This window comes from Balaenoptera musculus, chromosome 15 (assembly GCF_009873245.2).
Source record: "Balaenoptera musculus isolate JJ_BM4_2016_0621 chromosome 15, mBalMus1.pri.v3, whole genome shotgun sequence".
Lineage (NCBI taxonomy): Eukaryota > Metazoa > Chordata > Mammalia > Artiodactyla > Balaenopteridae > Balaenoptera > Balaenoptera musculus.
The window spans coordinates 70,974,221-70,994,173 of record NC_045799.1 but is presented as its reverse complement, the minus strand read 5'-3'; the positions used below and the strand labels follow the sequence as shown (position 1 = coordinate 70,994,173).

Here is a 19,953-nt window from a genome sequence, read left to right as displayed (position 1 = left end):
AGAGTTTAAATGTACAGTTCAGTGAGTTTCAAGAAATGCATACATCCATGTCTCCCACATGCTTGCCAAGATGTAGAACCAGGGCCAGCTTCGTGGGCACGTGACCTTATAGTCGCATAGGGTTCCGTGCACGGAAGGGCCCTCCATTTGGTTTAATGCTATACTGTAACTGTCTTGAAATTCTTTTTTTTGGAGTTTCTGAAGCAGGGTTTATTTATTTATTTATATTTTGGCCACGCCACACAGCTTGCAGGATCTTAGTTCCCTGACCAGGGATCAAACCCACACCCTCAGCAGTGAAAGAGCGGAGTCCCAACCACGGGACCACCAGGGAATTCCCTCTGAAGCAGGGTTTAAATAGACTTTACTGTTACAAGGGAGGCCCTACGGAGCAGGGCCTTCTAAATGGATACATGTGGTCCCAGGATGTCAACAACATGGAGAAATGAAGAGGTCATGATTGCAGAAGAGGTCACTGTAACTGAAGGACATGATCCCGGGAGGCCAGCCAGGAATGCAGCAGACATAGTCAGGACAGGCCGGGGTGGTCAGGTCACAGGGTGAGGGAGAGGACAGCTCCTGTCTCTCCCGCTTCTTGTAGTTCTCCGGGTGTGACAGGACCCAGCCCGACGGCAGGAGGAAACACAGGAAGCAGGAGGTGAGCCCAATGGCGATGTCCATGGTTCCGAGCTGCTCCCGCGGCGGCTTGGGATGGATCTGGGCCCGCGGCACGGGGAGCCGCCGGGCCGGGCCTGTCAGGCCCCTCAGCGGCAGTGGAGTCAGCACAGACGTGACCGCACGGAGTAGACTGCAGGTAGCAGGCAGCCGGAACCCAAGGCCGTGAAGTCAAAATCTGTCTTGAAATTCTTAATAATTTTTTCAACAAGAGGCCCTGAATTTTCTTTTTTTAAAAAATTTAATTAATTAATTAATTTATTTATTTATTTGGCTGCGTGGGGTCTTCGTTGCTGTGCACAGGCTTTCTCTAGTTGCGGCGAGCAGGGGCTACTCTTCGTTGCGGTGCGCGGGCTTCTCATTGCAGTGGCTTTTCTTGTTGCGGAGCATGGGCTCTAGGCGCGTGAGCTTCATTAGTTGTGGCTCGGGGGCTCTAGAGCGCAGGCTCAGTAGTTGTGGCGCACGGGCTTAGTTGCTCTGCGGCATGTGGGATTTTCCCGGAGCAGGGCTCGAACCCGTGTCTCTTGCATGGGCGGGCAGATTCTTAACCACTGTGCCACCAGGGAAGTCCCCTGAATTTTCATTTTGCACTGCCTTCCCGATTTGGGCTGTATACTGCACCCCCATATTCTTATTCACTTACTATTTCTCTTTACATTGATTCACTTACAAAGTCGAATTATTTTCTCCCCATCCTGAGCAAATGAGATCTGTCAATTCACGGTTTTTGTGTGCCATGTTATTTTTTTCCGAGGTGCTTTAAAATAAATAATAATAATACCAAAAACTTATTTCTGTTTTGCCAATGTGTCAGACCCAGCTGATTCCCCCAACAACTCAGTGAATTTGTGCTGTCGTTAAACTATGTGATGGGTGGGGAAACTGAGGCCCAGAGAGGTTAAGTTAACTTGCCCAAGGCCATATGGGTTGCGATGGTGGAGCTGGGTTGGAACCTGGGCAGGTGGGCTGCAGAGTCCTTGTGCTTTACCATTCCACTTGCTGCCTTGATGCGAGCTATTAAAATAGAAAAAGAATCCCCACGGCTAGGGAAGGACTAAAATCTAATGAAAGGAAAGGATGAGGTAAGTGTTGTCTGGTTGGGGCTGGGAGGGAGAAAGGGCCGTCATACCGCATGGGGTGACACTTGTCATGCTCCAAAGCCCTTATGACTCATGCATCTAATGCTGCTTCCTTCTTGTTACCTCCTGTTCCAAGACAGGAGTGTAACCATCACACATGGGCTGTCAGGTGGGAAGGCCTCAGAGAGCTGGTCTCACCTGCTCCATTTTGCAGATAAGAAAACTGAGGCCCTGAGATAAAACTCTTCGTGGCTGCCATGGCCTGAGCGCAGGTAGACCTCAGAGATATTGCGGGTTCAGTTCCAGGCCACCGCAATGAAGCAAATATCGCAATAAAGCAAGCTACACCAATTGTTTGGTTTCCCAGTGCATAGAAAAGTTATGTTTACACAATACTGTAGTCTATGAAGTGTGCAACAGCATTATGTCTAAAATACAATGTGCATACCTTAATTAAAAATACTTTATTGCTAAAAAATGCTAACCATCGTCTGACAATGCAAGATTGCCACAAATCTTCAGTTTGTAAGAAAAAGCAGTATCTTCAAAATGCAATAACAAGGTGTGCCTGTATAATGAGTGTACAAATGGCATACAAATCCCTAAGAAGTGGAGTCCCCACTCTGGGGCAGCCTCCCCCAGCCCAGCCCTGGCAATACTTCGAACACTTATTGAGCACCTGCTGCATACCAGTCCCTTTCAGACATATTATCCCATTTAATCCTCTCAATAGCCCACAAAGTGGGTTTACTGTTATCCCCCTTTTCAGATCAGGAAGCTGAGGCTCAGGCTAAGACACTTGCTCCCGGTCCAGGGAGGGGCAGAGCTGGGATTTAATCACAGAGCTGAGTGCAGTGTTAATGCAGAGCATGGGCTCTGGATTCAAGTTGTGACTCTACCTCATTAGCTGTGGGACCTCAGGCATGCTTCTCATCCTCTTTATGGCTCACTTTCTTCATCTGAAAAATGGGGATAAATAGCATCCACTTTGTGGAATTCTTCCGAGAATCAAATGGAATAATCCACGCGAGGGGTTAGCACAGGGTCTGTCTCAATCAACACTAGCTTGAATGAATATTCCAGCATATTTCCGCCATCTCCTCAGTTCGGCCCAACCAGCTGGAAAGCTAACTTGGAAAGAACTCAAATTTGTGTTTACTTCTACTCAACTAACCTTCATTGAATCATGCACAGAATTCCATTCCCTGCTAAATACTTTCACATCTCTTGGTTCATTTAATTCTTTTGACAGCTCTTTGAGGAGGTGCTATTATCTCTGGTTTACACCCAAGGAAACAGACTCAGGGAAGTTGAGCTACTTGCCTGAGGTCACACAGCAAAGCACTGTATCCCATCAGTCACGTGCTATTTCTGCCACACCTCACAGGTCTTTCCACCCTGCCTGGGGCCTCCTGGCCCCTCTTCCACTCCTTGGGCCCAGGAAATTCTTTGGTTGGCTTTGCTGCGTGTTCTGACCCAGCCAGGTGGCCCCATTGGCTCACAGCTGTCAGGGGCTGCGTGGAGCAGAGGGAGGTGGCAGCTAAGGGGACCCATGGCTGCTCCTGCTCCTGGCACCCTCTGCTCCTCACGCATCACATCTGCTGGCTCCTGCAGACTCGTCATTTGCAACCATCTGCCGGGCTCCCTGGAGGCGCTAAGTCTGTGATGTGACACAGAATCCCCCAAACCCACTGCCTTTAGCCTGTGTGAGGAGCAGAGGGGTTTAAGCCCCTGAGACCTTATCTATATCTTGAACCCACTAGGAACAATGGACTTAAGTTAGAGGCCCTTTCAGGCCCTGGAGGGCTGAAGCCCCTGCCCTGGTTTGCTACCCAGGAATTTGCTCCTGCAGACCTCGTGCCGGTTCTGGAGCCAGCCTGACTCCCACGGGCTCTGCTTCGCTTAGGCTTTCCCCTGAAATTTCATTTTAGTTTAAAAAGTCCTGTGTCTCTTGGCAGGGATGCCCTGGTCCCCTGCTCGTCCACAGAATCTCTGGCCTCGTGGGCTTCTGGTATTCAGCGTGTGTTTTGCCAAAGGCAGAGGAAAGCCCAGTGTGTGTGTGTGTGTGTGTGTGTGTGTGTGTGTGCACGCGTGCGCGCGTGCACTTGTTCCGGAGACACGAGGAAGGAAAGTGGTTTCTCCGAAGCTGGTGTCTGTCTGTTGGTCTCATCACACACTCCCGTTCCCTGGCCCATCTCTGGTGGTGAGGGCAGAGGCTGTTGGTTTTATTCATTAGTTAAAAATTTTTTTGATTGGGGGGTAACAGCTTTTTTGAGATATAATTCACTTACCATATGTTTGTCCCCTTAAAGTTCAGTGGTTTTTAGTGTATTCACAGAGCTGTGCAATCATCACCACTATGAATTATAGAATATTTTCATCACCCTGAAAAGAAACACTGTTTCCTTTAGCCATCATCCCTCAATCCACCAGATCCCACAGACTCACACAACCAACGATCTCCTTTCTGTCATTGTAGATTTGTCAATTCTGGACATATATGAACAGAATCATATAATATGAGGATTTTTGTGCCTGACTTCTTTTAATAAGCATAATGTCTTAAAGGTTCGTTCATATTGTAGCATGTATCAGTACTTCATTTCTTTTTATTGCCAAATAATATTTCATTGTGTAGATATTTATCAACCCTTTTTAAAATTGGGAAATACAGCACGATTCCAAAAAGTACATGAAATATATAGCTTAACAAATAGTTGAAAGCAAAAACTTTATTACTACTGAGGTCAAAGAAGAAGATCATTGCCAGCATGCCATGTGCCCCTTCCTGAGCACTACCAGCTCCTGTCCCCAGAAGAGAGTAGTCACTGCCTTGCTTAGCTGTACATCAGGGGCTGGCAAAGCATGGCCCGCTACTTGTTTTTGTAAATAAAGTTTTCCTGGAACACTGCTACGCTCATTCCCTTATGTATATCCCTGGCTGCTTCCATGTTACAATGACAGAGTTGAACGGTTGTAGCAGAGATGGTATGGCCTGAAAAACATAAGCTATTTCCTCCCTGGCTCTTTACAGAAAAGGTTAGCTGACCCTGCTTCATAGTTTACCATCAAGTATGCAAACTTAAACACAATAGATTTGCTTGTTTTTGAACTTTCTACATAAATGTGATCCAATGATGGACCTTTTTTGTGTCTGGCTTCTTTTGCTTAACATTATGTTGATCATTATTGTAGTTCATTTGGGCTGCTAAAAACAACAGAAATTTATTTCTCACAGTTTTGGAGGCTGGAAGTCCAAGACCAAGGCATCGCCAGATTCAGTGTCTGGTGGGAACCTGTTCCTTGGTTCACAGATGCCTGTCTTCTTGCTGTGTTCTCACAGGGCACAAGGGGTGAGGGAGCTCTTTGGGGTCTCTTTTATAAGTTATTAATCCCTTTCATGAGGGGTCCACCTTCATGATCTAATCACCCCCAAATGCCCCACCTCCAACCATCACATTGGGAGTTAGAATTTCAACATATGAATCTGTGCGTGTGTAGGGGACACAAACATTCAGTCTATAGCAATCACGTAGCTGTGGTTTGTTCATTTTTATTGCTGTGTAATATTCCATTGTGTGACTCTACGACCTTCTGTTTGTTCGTTTTACTCTCAGTGGATATTTGGGACATTTTCAGTTTTTATTGTGAATAATGCTGTTAGTTCTTCAAGTGTGGTACCCGGCCCAGCAGCATCAGCATCACCTGGGAGCCTATTAGAGCTGTAAATTCTCAAGCCCCACCCCAGACCTCCTGAACAAGAAACTCTGGGTTGGGGCTGGCAGTCTGTGTTTAACAAGCCCTTTGGGTGATTCTGATGCATCCTCCAGTTTGAGAATCGCTGCTGTAGTGTTTACCTAGACATAGAATTACTGGGTCAACTCTGTATATCTTTAATTTTACTAGTCGTCTTGTTTTCCAAAGCGGGCGTACCAATTTATGCTCCCAGGCACGTGGTATGAGAATTCCCATTGTTCTATTCTCGACAATGATTCGCTTTATCAGATTTTTAAAATTTGCCAAATGGATGGATGAGAAATGGTATCTTATTGTGGTTTTCAATTTGCATTTCCTTGGTTATTAAAGGGGTTGAGCATCTCCTCATGTTTATGGTTATTTGGGTTTTCTCTTGCATGAAGTGCCTGTTCACATCTTTTGCCTATTAGATTGTCTTTTACTTATTGCTTTATAAGGGTTTTTTTTTTTTTTTTTTTTACATATTATAACCCTTCGTTGCTTATAGGTATTACACATTCCTTTTGTCACTCTGTGGGCTTGCTTTTTCACAGATGTCTTTTGATGAATATAAATTCTTAATTTTGAAAATTGTGATAAAACATCCATAACATAAAATTTACCATTTTAACTGTACAGTTCAGTGGCATTAAGTACATTCACATTGTTATGCAACCATCACCACCATCCATCTCCATACCGTTTTTATCCTCCCAAACTGAAACTCAGTATCCGTTAAACATTAATTCCCATTCCCCCCTCCCAATCATCATTCTCCTTCTTGTCTCTATGAATAAGACTGCTCAAGGTACCTCATATAAGTGGAATATGCAATATTTGTCCTTCTGTGCCTGTCTTATTTCACTTAGCATAATGTCTTTGAGGTTCATCTAGGTACCTCACTGTGGATGTGTCAGAAACAAAATGTTTTGGTGTGGTCTGGTATATATACTATATTTTGTTTATCCATCGGTTGACGGACGTTTGGGTTGTTTGTACCTTTTGACTATTGTGAATAATACTGCTGTGAACATTGGTGTACTGACATCCATTCAGATCCCTGCTTTCACTTCTTCCACCCAGAAATGGAATTGCTGGATCATATGGTAATTCTATGTTTAATTTTTTGAGGAACCACCATACTGTTTTCCATAACAGCTGCACCATTTTACATTCACAATGCACAAGGGTTCCAATTTCTCAATGTCCTCACCAACGCTTGTTATTTTCTGTTTTGATAACAGCCATCCTAATGGATGTGAGGTGGTCTCTCACTGTGGTTTTGATTTGACTGGTGATGTTGAGCATCTTCTTGTGCTTTTTGGCCATTTGTGTATCTCCTTTGGAGAATGTCTATTCAGGTCCTTTGCCCATTTATGAATTGGGTTGTTTGTTTTTTGTTGTTGAGTTGTAGGAGTTCTGTATATATTCTGAATATCATTCTTTACCAGATATATGCTAGGCAAGTATTTTCTCCCATTTTGTGGGTTGCCTTTTCATTCTGTTGATAGTGTCCTCTGATGCACAAAAGCTTTCAAGTTTGATGAAGTCCAATTTATTTGCTTTTTCTTTTGTTGTCTGTGTTTTTGTTGTTGTACCCAAGAGATTATTGCCAAATACAATGTCATGAAGTTTCCCCGTTTCCTTCTAAGAGCATGAACACACACCAAAAACTTATTCATCCATCCATCCATCCATCCAATAATTTTGATTCTCCAGCTGCATGCACATCCTTCTGGCCTCATGAAAAACACTCCAAGGCTGTCCCAGGCCCATTTGTCTGGAAAACCTTAGCAAACATTCATTTGTTCCTGCGCTGTACTGGGTGCAGGAGAACTCTTGAGTCTTGCTACTCTCCTCGTCTTCCTTGGGAGATTGGGTGATTTCTGCTTTAAGATTTCCTAGTCTGTTATTCTCTCCCTGGCAGGATGGTGTGTGCATGTGTGTGTGCGCGCACACGTGTGTGTGTGTGCACGCACGCGTGCGCGTTGGCAGAGGGTGCAGGGGCCCCCTTCAGTGATCCACTCCAGCATCTGTGCTTTCTTGCTTCCCTTGAATTAGCAACACTAGCTGCTGTAACAAAGAAACCTCCAAATCTTAGTCGCCCTCTGTGATAAGAGTTGGTTTTCCCATCATGGGAGGTCCTGTGCAGGTGATCCCATGGCCGACCCCCTTCCTCCTGCTCATCCAGAGCTCCAGGCTCCTTTCCCTGCAGGCTTTGGAGTCTTCTCCATCCAGCCAGAAGTTGGGGAAAGAGGATGGTGTGGGAGGTCCCTATGGGCCAGGCTGGGCTGGGAAGTGGCTCCTTTCATTTCCACCCACATTCCTTTGGCTGGAACTCAGTCTCATGGCTGTACTCAACTACAAAGGCTATAGGGAAATGTAGCTTATTTGTGTGCCCACGAGGAAAAGGAAATGGGCTTTGGTGACACATGGAAGTCTCTGCCATACCCTCTGTCTTCCCTTTCTCTGTCCCCCAGGCCAGGGGAGCTATATTAAGTGTGGGATGTCGGGGGGAGAAGGGGCAGGAGAGGGGAGGTAGCCCAGACCTTCTTCTCTTTTTCTAAATACAGTATTTACAGTAAAAGTTGTGGCTTTTAAACTTAAAAGTCCAGGATTTTGCAGCTCAGAAGCCTTGCTCTTGTGTCCTGAGACCTGGCCCTGCTTTCCCCTGGACCCCCTCCCCTGCAGCAGTGGATACAGGTGGGGAAGGACAAAGGGTTCAGGAAGGCTGTGGGAAACCTTACCTAATGTCTCAAAAAATTATCCTGCTACTGTTAACTCAAGAATCCAGTTGTGTGTCTGCCACCCTTTAGTTTGCAGATACTAGTTTCTTGCACTTTTTAAAAGCAAAATGCCCATTACCTGCTTTCAGGTGCTTGATTCCTCACTGGTTCCACAGGATTCCCCCCTGCACAGCAACAAAGGGCCACCAATCCCAGGTGGGGGTCCCTGCACCCTGGACTGTGTTTATTTGCGTTGGGGGCTGATTCAGAAAGCGCAGAACTTCACTTCCCTTTGGACTTTGGCTCTACCTTGCCAGTACTCACTCTGCCCTTTTCACTTTAACTTATCCTCTTTCGTGCCACAGAAGTCAGAAATAAAGCAGAATTTGGGGAGTTCCGATCGCTTCCTGTCATGCTTTGACATCGGACTGTTGGCCCTGAGCAGCCTGTTTGTTCCTGCCCAGTTGTTCTTGTTCTGAACGGAACTGCAGAGCTCATTTTTGCTCTCACCAGCAGTTTTCACCAGCTCAGTCCCTGGTGGTGGGCGCCTGCCCATCCCGACAGGATCCTGACACCCTGCCTACAGGGCCTTCGAGATTTCCTTCCCCATTAGGGCATCTGCTCCCATCCCTGCTGGACTCCAGCCCGTGTCGAGGCATGTTTGCCTCGATGGAAGCCTTTGGGGAGCATAAAGTTTGGACTCTCAGAAGGTCAGTGGTCATCCTGCATGGCGCTGTGCTCTCTCAGGAGACCATCTCCCTTGTTGACAGGGGGATCTGAAATGGGCAGTCTACCTCTAGATCATTCTCCTAGTGAGACAGACCCAGGCAATCGCTCAGTGCTCCCAAAATCCTTGGCACCATTGTTGGACCGGGGACTGGTGGGAGGTTCTAGAAAAGAAGGAAGATTGGCTGCAAGAGCCAGAAGCCTGCTCAGACCAGCTTAACTACAAAGGCGGTTTTGACAGGACAACCCCACAAAGTCCGGATGAGAAGTATTTAAAGACCAAAACTTAGGACATGAGAAGGGGACTGACCAGGAGTCTTACTTCTCTTCCTCTGTACATCTGTTTCTTTTCTTGTGGCCTCTCCTGCGTGATGACCGTAGCCCTATAGTAGTCTACTAACCTTCCATCTGTTAACTAAATCTCTAGGTCCCACTTTCAAATACTTGAGGACAGAGAATCTGATTGGTCCAGCTTGGAGCTGGGAACAACTCAGATTGGGTGAGCTGAAGCAGGGGGCGGGATCACCCAGGACGCCCCAGGGTTGTGGTCAGTTTCAATAAGAAGGTGATGTGGTCAGGGAGGAGATGATTGACAGGGCTACTGTGGCGGGGGGATGGGGAGTGAACCATTGTTTGGTTTAGGAGAAAGAGGAGGACTTTGAACCAGAGAAACCCAAGATCTGGGTTCAAATCCCAGCTCTGATTTGCATGCCAGGTGACCTCACCAACTCTGAACCTCAGTTGCCTTATTTGTAAAATGGTCAGGATCATCCCTCAGTTAAGAGTATTGTGAATATTAGCACCTCCTTTTCCCTTGCCTGGGTTGTGATGGCACTGGGCATGTGAAATCCTTAGTGTCCTGGGCAGGCTGGGTGAAGGTCAGGTGGGGTCCTGAGCGGGTGGGGTTGACCCTAGGGTCCTGAGATTGAGGGGTCTTAGATTATGGCACAGTGTGGGTCCCAGAGCTAGGCCTGACCATGCTTGGGGTAGGGATCAGATTATCAGGTAGGGGTTACTGAGCGGTACCATCTTGATGCACCTTGCTGGCTTAATGGTTAAGGTAGGGAAAGGCATTCCAAGTGGGAGGATCAGCAGGGGCAAATTCAAGGAGATCGGATGCCCGTGGCCTGTTCTGTCTGCAGCAGCTACTGGCTTTAGCGGGACACTGATGAGTGGGGAGCAGTGAGGAGCCAGGCTAGAGGGGTCAGCCGGGCTGGGTCGCAACAAGCTTCAAATGTCATGTCAAGAAGCTTGGTCTCTATCCTGGAGGCCACCAGAGGGTCAGCAACAGGATCAACAGTGGCAGATCCGACCTGAACTCTGGAAACTGATTCATAGCTACCCCTAGGCAGAGGGGTGGCATTGGTTGCAAGCAGCAGCCCCTAGAACTCTGGGGGAGCTTGGGGAGGGCCTGAGAGGGGGGTCTGTCTCTCAGATGTGGCTGAGAGACTGGCACTGAGTTAGCTGTCAGGTGAGATTCTGACTACATGTCCTACGGATTCAGAAAGAGCCCAGAATCAGAGCCTGTGTCATAGACTTCAGGTGTCATTGGGAATAAAGGCCCAACTAAAGCCCCCATTGCTGACTCTGAAGCCCTCCTTTCCTCCAATACGGTGTGAAGAGATGAGGAGGTGTGGCCAAGGCCGCTTTTGGAGGACCTGTGGGCGGAGTCTTTCTCAGCCATCCTGGCTGCCCTTCCCTGGGGCAGGGGGCACTGTTTGCTGATGAGAGTGGGGGGATCTCTTCCTGCACCCTATTTGCACCAGCACTTCCCACATGGGCATCTTCCCAGCTTGCGATCTCACCTCAATGTTCTCTCCTCGGAGAAGGCTTGCCCTGCCAGCCTGTCTGAAATGGACACCCCCATCTCTAATCACTCTGATTTACCCCTTCTGCAAATCCCTAAAATGATCTTGTCGGATGCGTTTACTTGTTTTCTGTCTTGTTTCCAAAACACCTTGAGCTACACGAGGGCACAGCCTAGCCTGCCTCATTCAGCGCTGAATCCCAGCATGGTGCTTGGCGCCCAGCAGGAGCTCAGCCAACATCAAAGGTACATTTTGGAGGCTCTGCTGAGCCAGGCGTTGTGCACAGAGCATCTCACTGAATTCTCCTAACAGCCCCATGGGATAGGGGCGATTCTTGTCCCCATTCTATACATGGGAAAACTGAGGCTCAGAGAGGCTGAGCACACTGCTTACACACACACAGCTGCAAAGTGACAGCATCGGGGTTCAACCCGGGGCCGCCTGGACTCCAGAACCGGCTCTGTGGTGGTTTCCGAGCCATTTGCTCTGGGTTTCCTCTACTTTTTGGTCTCTTCCGAATCTAGTTTCCTTGGAAATAAAATTCATAGCTCACTTAAGTCCTTCCCTCTCTGCACCTCAAGGGCATTCCATCCTGAGGTTTATTTAGAGTTAAATAAGCTGAAGAGGGAGGGGCCCTTACAAATGGACCGGTAACCTGCTGGGCACAGAAGGCTGCCCTGCCTTCCTGGCTTCCCCTCTGCTGTCTCATTATTTCCCGTGGAGTTCTCATCAACATCCCTTTACGACCGAAGTTGACAAATAAACTGGCTGAGACGGTCAGAACGATTTAATTTAGTTTAACTCTGGCCCTTCCCCCTCCTGCACTCATGCCAACGGAAGGACCTCTGAGGCGGGGTTCAAAATAGGGCCTTCACCTCCAGCAGATCTGGGGCCAAGCAGGGCCAGCACCCAGGGGACCTTGGACTTGCTTCTGAACCTCTCTGAGACCTGCAAGGTAAAGGTGACAAAGACCCTCCCTCCAGGCACTTGAGTTTTGCATTCTGACAAAATCGTGTGAACCTTTCTTCTGGAAGGGAGGTTCTGGGGTTCCGGGAGTCAAAAAGGCTTCAGATTTTTGATCTTAGCCATTGGTTCAACGGGTATTTATTGGGCACCAACTGTGGACCCCACCCTCCCAGGGTTATTTTAGGTCCCTGCCCTCCTGGGCTTGACTTTGTTGAGGCAGAAACTCAGGGGAAGAGAGTGAGCCCTTGTTACTGCTCTGACCAAGGCAGTGACCATCAGTGGTCCGTGCGAGTACACGACTGATTGATTGATTTCTCTTTATCCCCCGTACCCTCCTCCCATTCCCCTCTCTTCCATACTGGCAACCCTCAGTTCTGTTTCAAGTATTTATGTTTGTATATATTCTTGCACATGTGTCATTTTTTTGCATCCTTTAAATTTATATAAATAGTACGCGTACTACTATTTCTGCAGTAAGGCTGTACTATAACAAATCACCCCAAAACTCAATGGCTTACAAAAACAAGCTTTATTTTTCTTGCTCGTGGGTCTGAGGGTTGCGTGGTGACTGCTGTGGGTTGTGGGCTGACTGGGCTTGGTTCCAGGCTGTGCCTTGGATTCAGGTCTGCCCTGGGCGTATCCTGTCATGTTGGGGCCGGCATCTACCCGGAGGATATTCTCATGGCGAAGGGATGAGAGAAATCTGTGATGCCAGACATAGAGAACAGACTTGTGGTTGCCATGGGGGAGGGTGGGTAGGGGAGGGAAGGAATGGGAGTTTGGGATTAGTAGAGGCAAACTATCATATATAGGATGGATAAACAACAAGGTCCTACTGTATAGCGCAGGGAACTATATTCAGTATCCTGTGACAAACCATAATGGAAAAGAATATGAACAAGAATATACACATAGGCTTCCCTGGTGGCGCAGTGGTTGAGAGTCCGCCTGCCAATGCAGGGGACACGGGTTTGAGCCCTGGTCTGGGAGGATCCCACATGCCGCGGAGCAACTGGGCCCGTGAGCCACAACTACTGAGCCTGCGCGTCTGGAGCCTGTGCTCCGCAACAAGAGAGGCCGCGATAGTGAGAGGCCTGAGCAACGCGATGAAGAGTGGCCCCCGCTTGCCACAACTAGAGAAAGCCCTCGCACAGAAACGAAGACCCAACGCAGCCATAAATAAATAAATAAATAAATAAAAATTAAAAAAAAAAAAAAGAATATACACATATATGTATAGCTGAGTCACTTAGCTGTACAGAAGAAATTAACACAACATTGTAAATCAACTATACTTCCATACAATTAAATAAATAAATAATTAATAAATAAATAAATGAATGAAAGTCCCATTCACGCATGAAAAACATCAAGAACAAAAAGGAAATCCTAAAAAAAGAAAAGAAAAGAATCTGTGGTGCCTTTTTAAGTCTTGGCTAGGGAATGGTGCGTGGCCACTTCTGTCCATATCCCAGTGGACAAATCAAGTCACACAGCCAGGCCCAAAGCTAGTAGGGTGGGCAAGTATCTTCTGCCCCAAGAAGGAGGGGTGTGACTGTTTGCTGAACAGTAATGCCGTTGATCGCAGTATCTGTTTTAGGTCTCACTTTGTTTCTTAAGTTTCCATTAAGCACTACGTGTTTAAGCTCCGTCCATGTGGCTGTGTGCACACCTAGTCCAACACCTGTGCCTGATAGGCCAGGTTGAGCATCTCCTCTGTGTGCTATTTGTTCTCCTAGAGATGGACACCAAGGTTGTTTCTCACTCTCTGTCACCACAAACGATGCTGCAAAGAACATCCTTGAGTCTGCCCTGTGAGGACGTCCTTGAGGTGTACACCCAGGAGCAGAATTACGGGGTCGTAGGGTAGGATACACTGTTACTTTGCAACATTAACACCAGTGCCGCTGGAGGGTCCCACACCCTCCACATTCGGACCACCCGGACTCACATCCGGGTATCAGCCAGCTTTCTAATGTTCACCTGTCTAATCAGTAGAAAGCCTAAAGTCATGTCTCCTTGCCTTAATTTGCATTTCACTGATTAGTAATGCGTCTGAGTGTCTCTTCACATGCCCCTCAGGTTTGAGTTTCCGCTTCTGGAAACTGCCTCTTCACATCCTTCGCACTGTGTGCTTCCTACCAGGAGAGAGAGGTTGGGAGGTGGGGGGGGCTGGGAAGGGGGCTGGGCGGGGGGTAGCGGTGTGCAGGCCACCCATTTGGACGTGTTGGGCTGAGGTCAGAGCAGGGCATCCATGTGGCTGAGTCCTCAGTGGGCACAGGCAGGAGATTTCACCTGGAAAAAGTCCAGGCTCATCTGCTTCGTCCCGGTGGCATTAATTATTTAACCTTTATTAGCACCTCTGAGATAGGAAACCTGTTGTCCCTTCATTGGCCCCATGAAGAACCTGAATGAAGAAGCAGATGTCACATTATTTGCTGTATTGTGAGTGACCTCAGAGGCACCCCCAAACCCTTCTTTCTCAGGTTGCTATGGAAATCAAGAAAAGAGCATTTCTGAACCACGTCAGTCGAGGACCTACTATGTGCTGGGGGCTGAAAGATAATGATATCACCTCAGGAATGATACTAGGACCTTGTGAAGACTGAACTCGTTCATTTAGTCAACAAACATGGATTGAGCACCTACTATGTGCACAGCGTATGCTAGGCCCTGGGATACAGCAGTGAATAAAAGGAAAACAATTCTACCTTCCTGCAGCTCGCCTTCCAGTGGGGAGTCAGATAAGAAGTGAGTGTGGATCTTGTAGAGTATTTAGGTGGTTGGTGTTAAGTGCTAAGGAGGGAAGCGGGGCAGGGTGAATGCACTTGTAAACAGGGCCGGAGGAAGGCTCCTTTGAACAAAGACCCACAGGGGATGAGGGGGTCGACCACGTGGGGTCAGCGAGGCATTACAAAAAGGCACTAAGAGTGGCTCCTGACACCTAGTAGGCCCTCTGTACAACGACTGTAGTTTATACATGAAGAAGCGGAGGTTCAGGGGGCTCTTGTGACTTGTCCAGAGGAGCTCCTCTTGCCCACAGGAGCAGGCTGGGACTAAGGTGAAGGGCCTTGGGTACAAAATATAAGGAGACCCTCACTCTCGGAGGCATGCAAGTCCCAGCCCTGGTCAAGAGGCGAAGCTGGGCTCAAACCTGCTCTCTAACACGCGGCATGGGGCACTCAGTAAGTGCTGCACATGTGCGGATGGCCGGCTATGCAGGGCTTGGCTACTGCTTCATCACAGAGAGTCTTTTCTGGGGTGTGATCTGGGCTGTAGGGGACCCATAAGAGCAGGAAGGATGAGCGTGTGAAAGAAGAGAACAGAGAGCTGGGACCCTGCCCACCCATTCCTCATTCTCTCACTCTGAGCTGGGTGCCCTGGGCATGTGGAATGGAATCTGGCCCACAGCCTCACCTCACCTCACCAAGCTCACCATGGAGCGGGCAGACTAATCCCAACTCCAGCCATCAAGACTTTTAAAAACCATACAAGACAGAAACACAACTCAGGCAGGCTGAAAGGGAAAAGGAAATTCATGGGCCCAAGTAACTGGAAACAACCTTCAGGCATGGCTGGATCCAGGACTCACACTACATCTCTGGAATCTATCTTCTTTTCAGCTGTTGGCTTTACAGTTCCTCTGTTATGGCTTCATTATCTGGCTGACTCTTTCCAGGAGGTGGCCCAGTGACTGCTGGAGCGTCCATACATAGCAATCCCAGAGGAAAGGCAGCTTTTCTTTCTCAGCAGTACCCACAAAAGCCCCAGGCTGATTCTCAGTGGGATGACTTGAGCTACTTGCCCTTCCTGAATCAATCACTGTCATTAGGGAGATGGAAAACTCTGATTGGCCAGGTTTGGGTCATGTGACTATCCCGGGGCCAGCAGTGAGACTGTCCCAAACCAAGGGATGAGAGTGGAGGAGGGGTAAGGAAAACCAGGCAGCTGTTACCAGAAGAAGGGAGGATGGACTGGGTGACTCCACTATGATTTTACCCTCTGTCACCTTCAAGGAGCCATTTAACCTCTTGTGCAGCGGTTCTCAAGTCTGGCAGCAGGTTAAAACCACCTGGGTAGATTTTAAGAAATACAGGTACCTGGGCCCTACCTGGATAGACACAGGTCTGAGGTAGGACCCCAGCCCCATTATTTTTTAAGTGCTCCTCTGGCAGGCAGAGCTGAGAATCACTTTCCTGGGTTCCCACTCCTTAATTCACTCCACGTATTATCATTCTGTGATTAGGAAAGATTTTTTCAGTCTCCCAGTTCAGAAGGAAGAAAGTTAAAAGGGACAGAAATCCATAAGCAGACTCTAAACCCCTTAGCCAGTCTCTGGCTTATATTAAACTGAGCTCCAGGCCAGTGTCCGGGTCTCCAGGGATGGAGGTCATCAGGGTGAGTTTCATCAGAGTGTGGCTTCTGATGGGCATCAAAGCCACCGAGGTTAAAGTCCTACTGCCCGGGCCGCGGGCCACTCTGAGGACCCTCTGAGCCAGGCCTTTGTTGTGCCCTCCAGCACCAGCCAAGTGGCAGCAGGAAGATCCAGGTCAGCTGAACAGAATCCAATTTGATGCCTCTCCCTGGTGCGCAGTAGGCCTGACACATGGAGCCCTGGTCTTTGTTTTGTTTCCTCTCCACTCACAAGGGTTTTATTTTCCTTAGAACTGAGCTCGGGGGTGAAGAGGCTGGGAAAGACTGAGTCAAACACTGAATCAGAGTCTCCCTCGGGGCGGCAGCTTCACAGATGTTATTTTTTACCATGATGTGAGGAGATGGGCAGGGTTGGGTAGGGAGAAAGTTCTGGAGTCAGATGGACCGGGGCTGGAATCTACCCTCTGGGATTCGCTTCTCTTTGTGATCTTGATCCTGGTTTGAGACTCAGTTTCCCCATCTGTCAAGTGGGGCTAATAGGAATTCCCACCTGATAGGGTTTTTGTGAGAATGAAGCCAGGCAGTGCACGTGAAGTCCGCGGGCCTGGCACACTCTGGCTGCAATGGTGATCCTCACCCACAGAATAAGTATTATTGTGTGTCTACTTTCTCAGGAACTGTGAGGGGTGCTTGGGGAAACCCTCTGCCCCCATGGAGCTTATAGTCTAGTGGAGGAGACAAACATGAATAAGATTATGATTTATGCATTGAAGCAATTATGATGAGGCACTGATTCTCCACTGTGGCTGTACCTGGGGAGATTTTCCCTATACTGGGAAGTCAGGGAGGGTATCCTGGAGGAGGTGACAGGTGGGCTGAAGGATGGGTGTGAGCCAACTAAGGCAGGAGCTTGGTGGGAGTGAAGGTGAGGTAGAATGCTCGAGACGGGGGAGCATGGGCAAAGGCCCTGTGGCATGAAGGAAGTTGGCATTGGGGAGGGGGTCTGAGAAAAGGCCAGTGTGGCTGGAGCACAGAGAGGATGAGTGTGGAGACATGGGAGGGGCCAGACTGCACAAGGCCTTGAAGTCCATGGTGAGGAGTCTTTCCTCCATCTGAACAGTAAGGGAAGCCTTTGAAGGATCCTGGTGGGAGGTGACAAGGTCAGATTTGCATTTTCAAAAGATCCCTCTGGCTGCTGTGTGGAGGGTGGATTGAAGGGGGATCTAAGTGGACATGGGAGACCCATCAGGAGGTTACTATAGTCATCTGGGTGAGCAAAGATGGAGGGTTGGATGAGGGAGTGGCTCAATGTAGAGGTCAGGGGCTTGGGTTTGACATCAGTCTCTGACATGTTTCTTAACCCTTCTGAGCCTCAGATTCCTCATCTGAAAAGGGAGGATAGTAGTAATAGCCACTTCACTGGATTGTCATGATCATTAAATGGGAGATAATGACCTGCCTCCATAGTGGACACTTCACTGAGGTCAACCTTCTGTGCTACCCTCTCACTCTTCAGTTGTCACCCAGATGGCACGTCTTCCAGCTCGTTGCTTCTCCACTGGGATTCCTTGTCAATGCATCTTATCAGCTTGTCTTGTACTCATCTGCATCCCCCACTAGACTGAACACGAGCTCTGCAAAGGCAGGGACCGTCACTGCTTGGATCATGGCTCTCTTTCTATGATTCTTTTTCATGGTTCTTTTTCTGTGCCTGGCACATAGCATGCACTTAATGTTTGTGGATAAATGAATGAATGCCAAGAAGGAACAAATACATGGATAACTCCTCCCGCATTTTACGGAGCCAGGACTGAGTCCAGACTGACCTATGGTCAGGGTTGTGGAACCCTTCGGTGATGGCGTCCCACGCTTACAATCTAACGTCCAGGGCCTTTCCTTGGAGAAGATGGAACCATAATTGTAGATTAGGCTTTGTCATTCCTTTTCTCCATCTTGTATTCGTGAAGCCCGTTTTATTGAAATCCAATGAGAAACCCCACTTCAATTAATGCAGAAAAACTTTCACGGAGGATGCCTCTGGAACTTTAACAACACACACCATTTCATTCAGCTAATTTTTCCCCTTCCTCTCCAATGTTGGCATAAATGCATTTTTGTTTGGACTTCCTGGGCTGCTCTCTGCTGTCGCCATTTGAGGTGCTGGCACATAGCCTGGAAATCTAGGACCCTATGCATGCCGCAGGTGGGGTAGTATTCTTTATTTTTGCTTCTTTACTGGCTTAGTTAACGATGCCATCATTCATCTCATCACCCCCTGCCCCTTGGCCCCTGTCCTAACATGAAAGCACCGCTGCTTCTCTGGATCCCACCTCCCTGGATGGGTAGACTCTCTCACCTCCTTCCCATGAGCGCTGCCCTGGGGTGAGCCTATGGTATTACCCTTAGACGACTGTGCCTTGTTCCTAACCGGTCTCCCTTCACCCACCTCTCTCCTGCCCTGCATCCTGTATCTATGCCCAGGTTTTTCCCCCCAAAGTTCAGCTTTTCTGTGTTTTTATTTTCTCTGAAAACTTCAGTGGCTTCCCATGGCCCCAAATTCCGAGTCCAGCCTTCTTCAACTAGCATTTAAACATTTCTTCCAATTTGACCTCAGTGTAGCCTTACATTCCACCCCTCCTCACTTCTAGCAGCCAACATCCCAATTTCCTTGGGACATTCATTCTTCCTGGAAAATGCCCCACAGTTTACTGCACCTCTGACTCTACTCATGCTGGAACTTCAGCCTGAAATGTTGGCTCCTCCCACACTGTTGACGTTTACACATCCTCCAAAGCCCAGATCAAATGTCACCTCCTTTAAGCATTTTAATCCCTTTATTCAGACTTAATTGCTTCTGCAAGTTGGATGTAAGTGAAACGTCCAAACAAGGAACAAGGCAGATACGTTAACTATCTCCCCACTATCTGTCCGCCCTACCTTTCTTCTTCCAAAGGAATTGGTTTCTGTTCAGCTATCCACGTGTATCCACTTTTGGGGAACGTAACCCTATATCCGCAGCTTAGGAATGAATCCCAATTGGTCTAAATCAACAAGGTTGTCCTGTCCCCTTGGCAGTGATTGGCTTAGAAGTAGGTGTGTGACCCCGTTCTGCTGGGAGACAGTGGAAAGCTTTTCCTACTCTTAAGAAGAGACATAAGAATCAGTCCCTTCTTCCACTTCAGCCCGGATCGCTGCAGTCGTATTATGATCGTAAGGGTCTTAGGACAATCCATCATCCATCACCTGCAGATGGCAGAGCCCAAATATAGAAAGGATTTTGTGATGATACTGTTGAGCTGCCAAATTAATCAACCCCAGAGATGCTTTCCTTCCAAGGTTTCATTTATGTGAGATAAGAAAATCCCTTATTGTTTAAGGTAGTTGAATCAGGGCTTCTTGTTACTTGCAGCCTAAAGCACCCTAGCAGATATAAGGGCAACAGCTAAGTCAATCCGGGTCTATCTACTCATTGGAGTATTATACAGCCATTAAAAAAGGAACTCTAAGGTTGTGTAGTCACATGAAACAATGCTGATAACATTATTTATGCCCAGAAATCAAGACACAAAAGTGTAGGTCCAGCATGATATAAAAATGTATGCAAATGAAAAAAAGATCAGAAGAAAAGAATTTAAACAATGATGATAGCTGTTAGGGTAGTGAATCTGTTCATTTCTACCCCCACTTCCTGCTACCTTTAGTAATGTGTACACACACACACGCACATATACATTATACTAAGTATACTGTATAAAGTATAGTATATAGTGTACTATAATGACATATAATATTGATTACATAGTTCAATAAGTATATATGGTATATACTAAGTATATATGATATATATAATGATACATATTTGTG

General features: G+C 47.7%; 2 protein-coding genes across 3 annotated transcripts in view; one reads left to right on the top strand and one right to left on the bottom strand.

The window, feature by feature from the left end:
- GSG1L (GSG1 like) overlaps nucleotides 1-19,953 on the top strand; it is a 212,168-nt gene that overhangs the window by 81,974 nt on the left and 110,241 nt on the right. The gene's annotated exons all lie outside the window — the stretch shown is intronic.
- LOC118880916 (cytochrome c oxidase subunit 8A, mitochondrial-like) lies at nucleotides 430-1,809 on the bottom strand. Its single transcript, XM_036825111.1, has 2 exons — nucleotides 1,805-1,809; nucleotides 430-808 (listed from the first exon to the last, which is right to left on the bottom strand). Exons 1-2 carry the CDS (start codon nucleotides 1,807-1,809, stop codon nucleotides 430-432), a joined length of 384 nt encoding a protein of 127 aa, XP_036681006.1.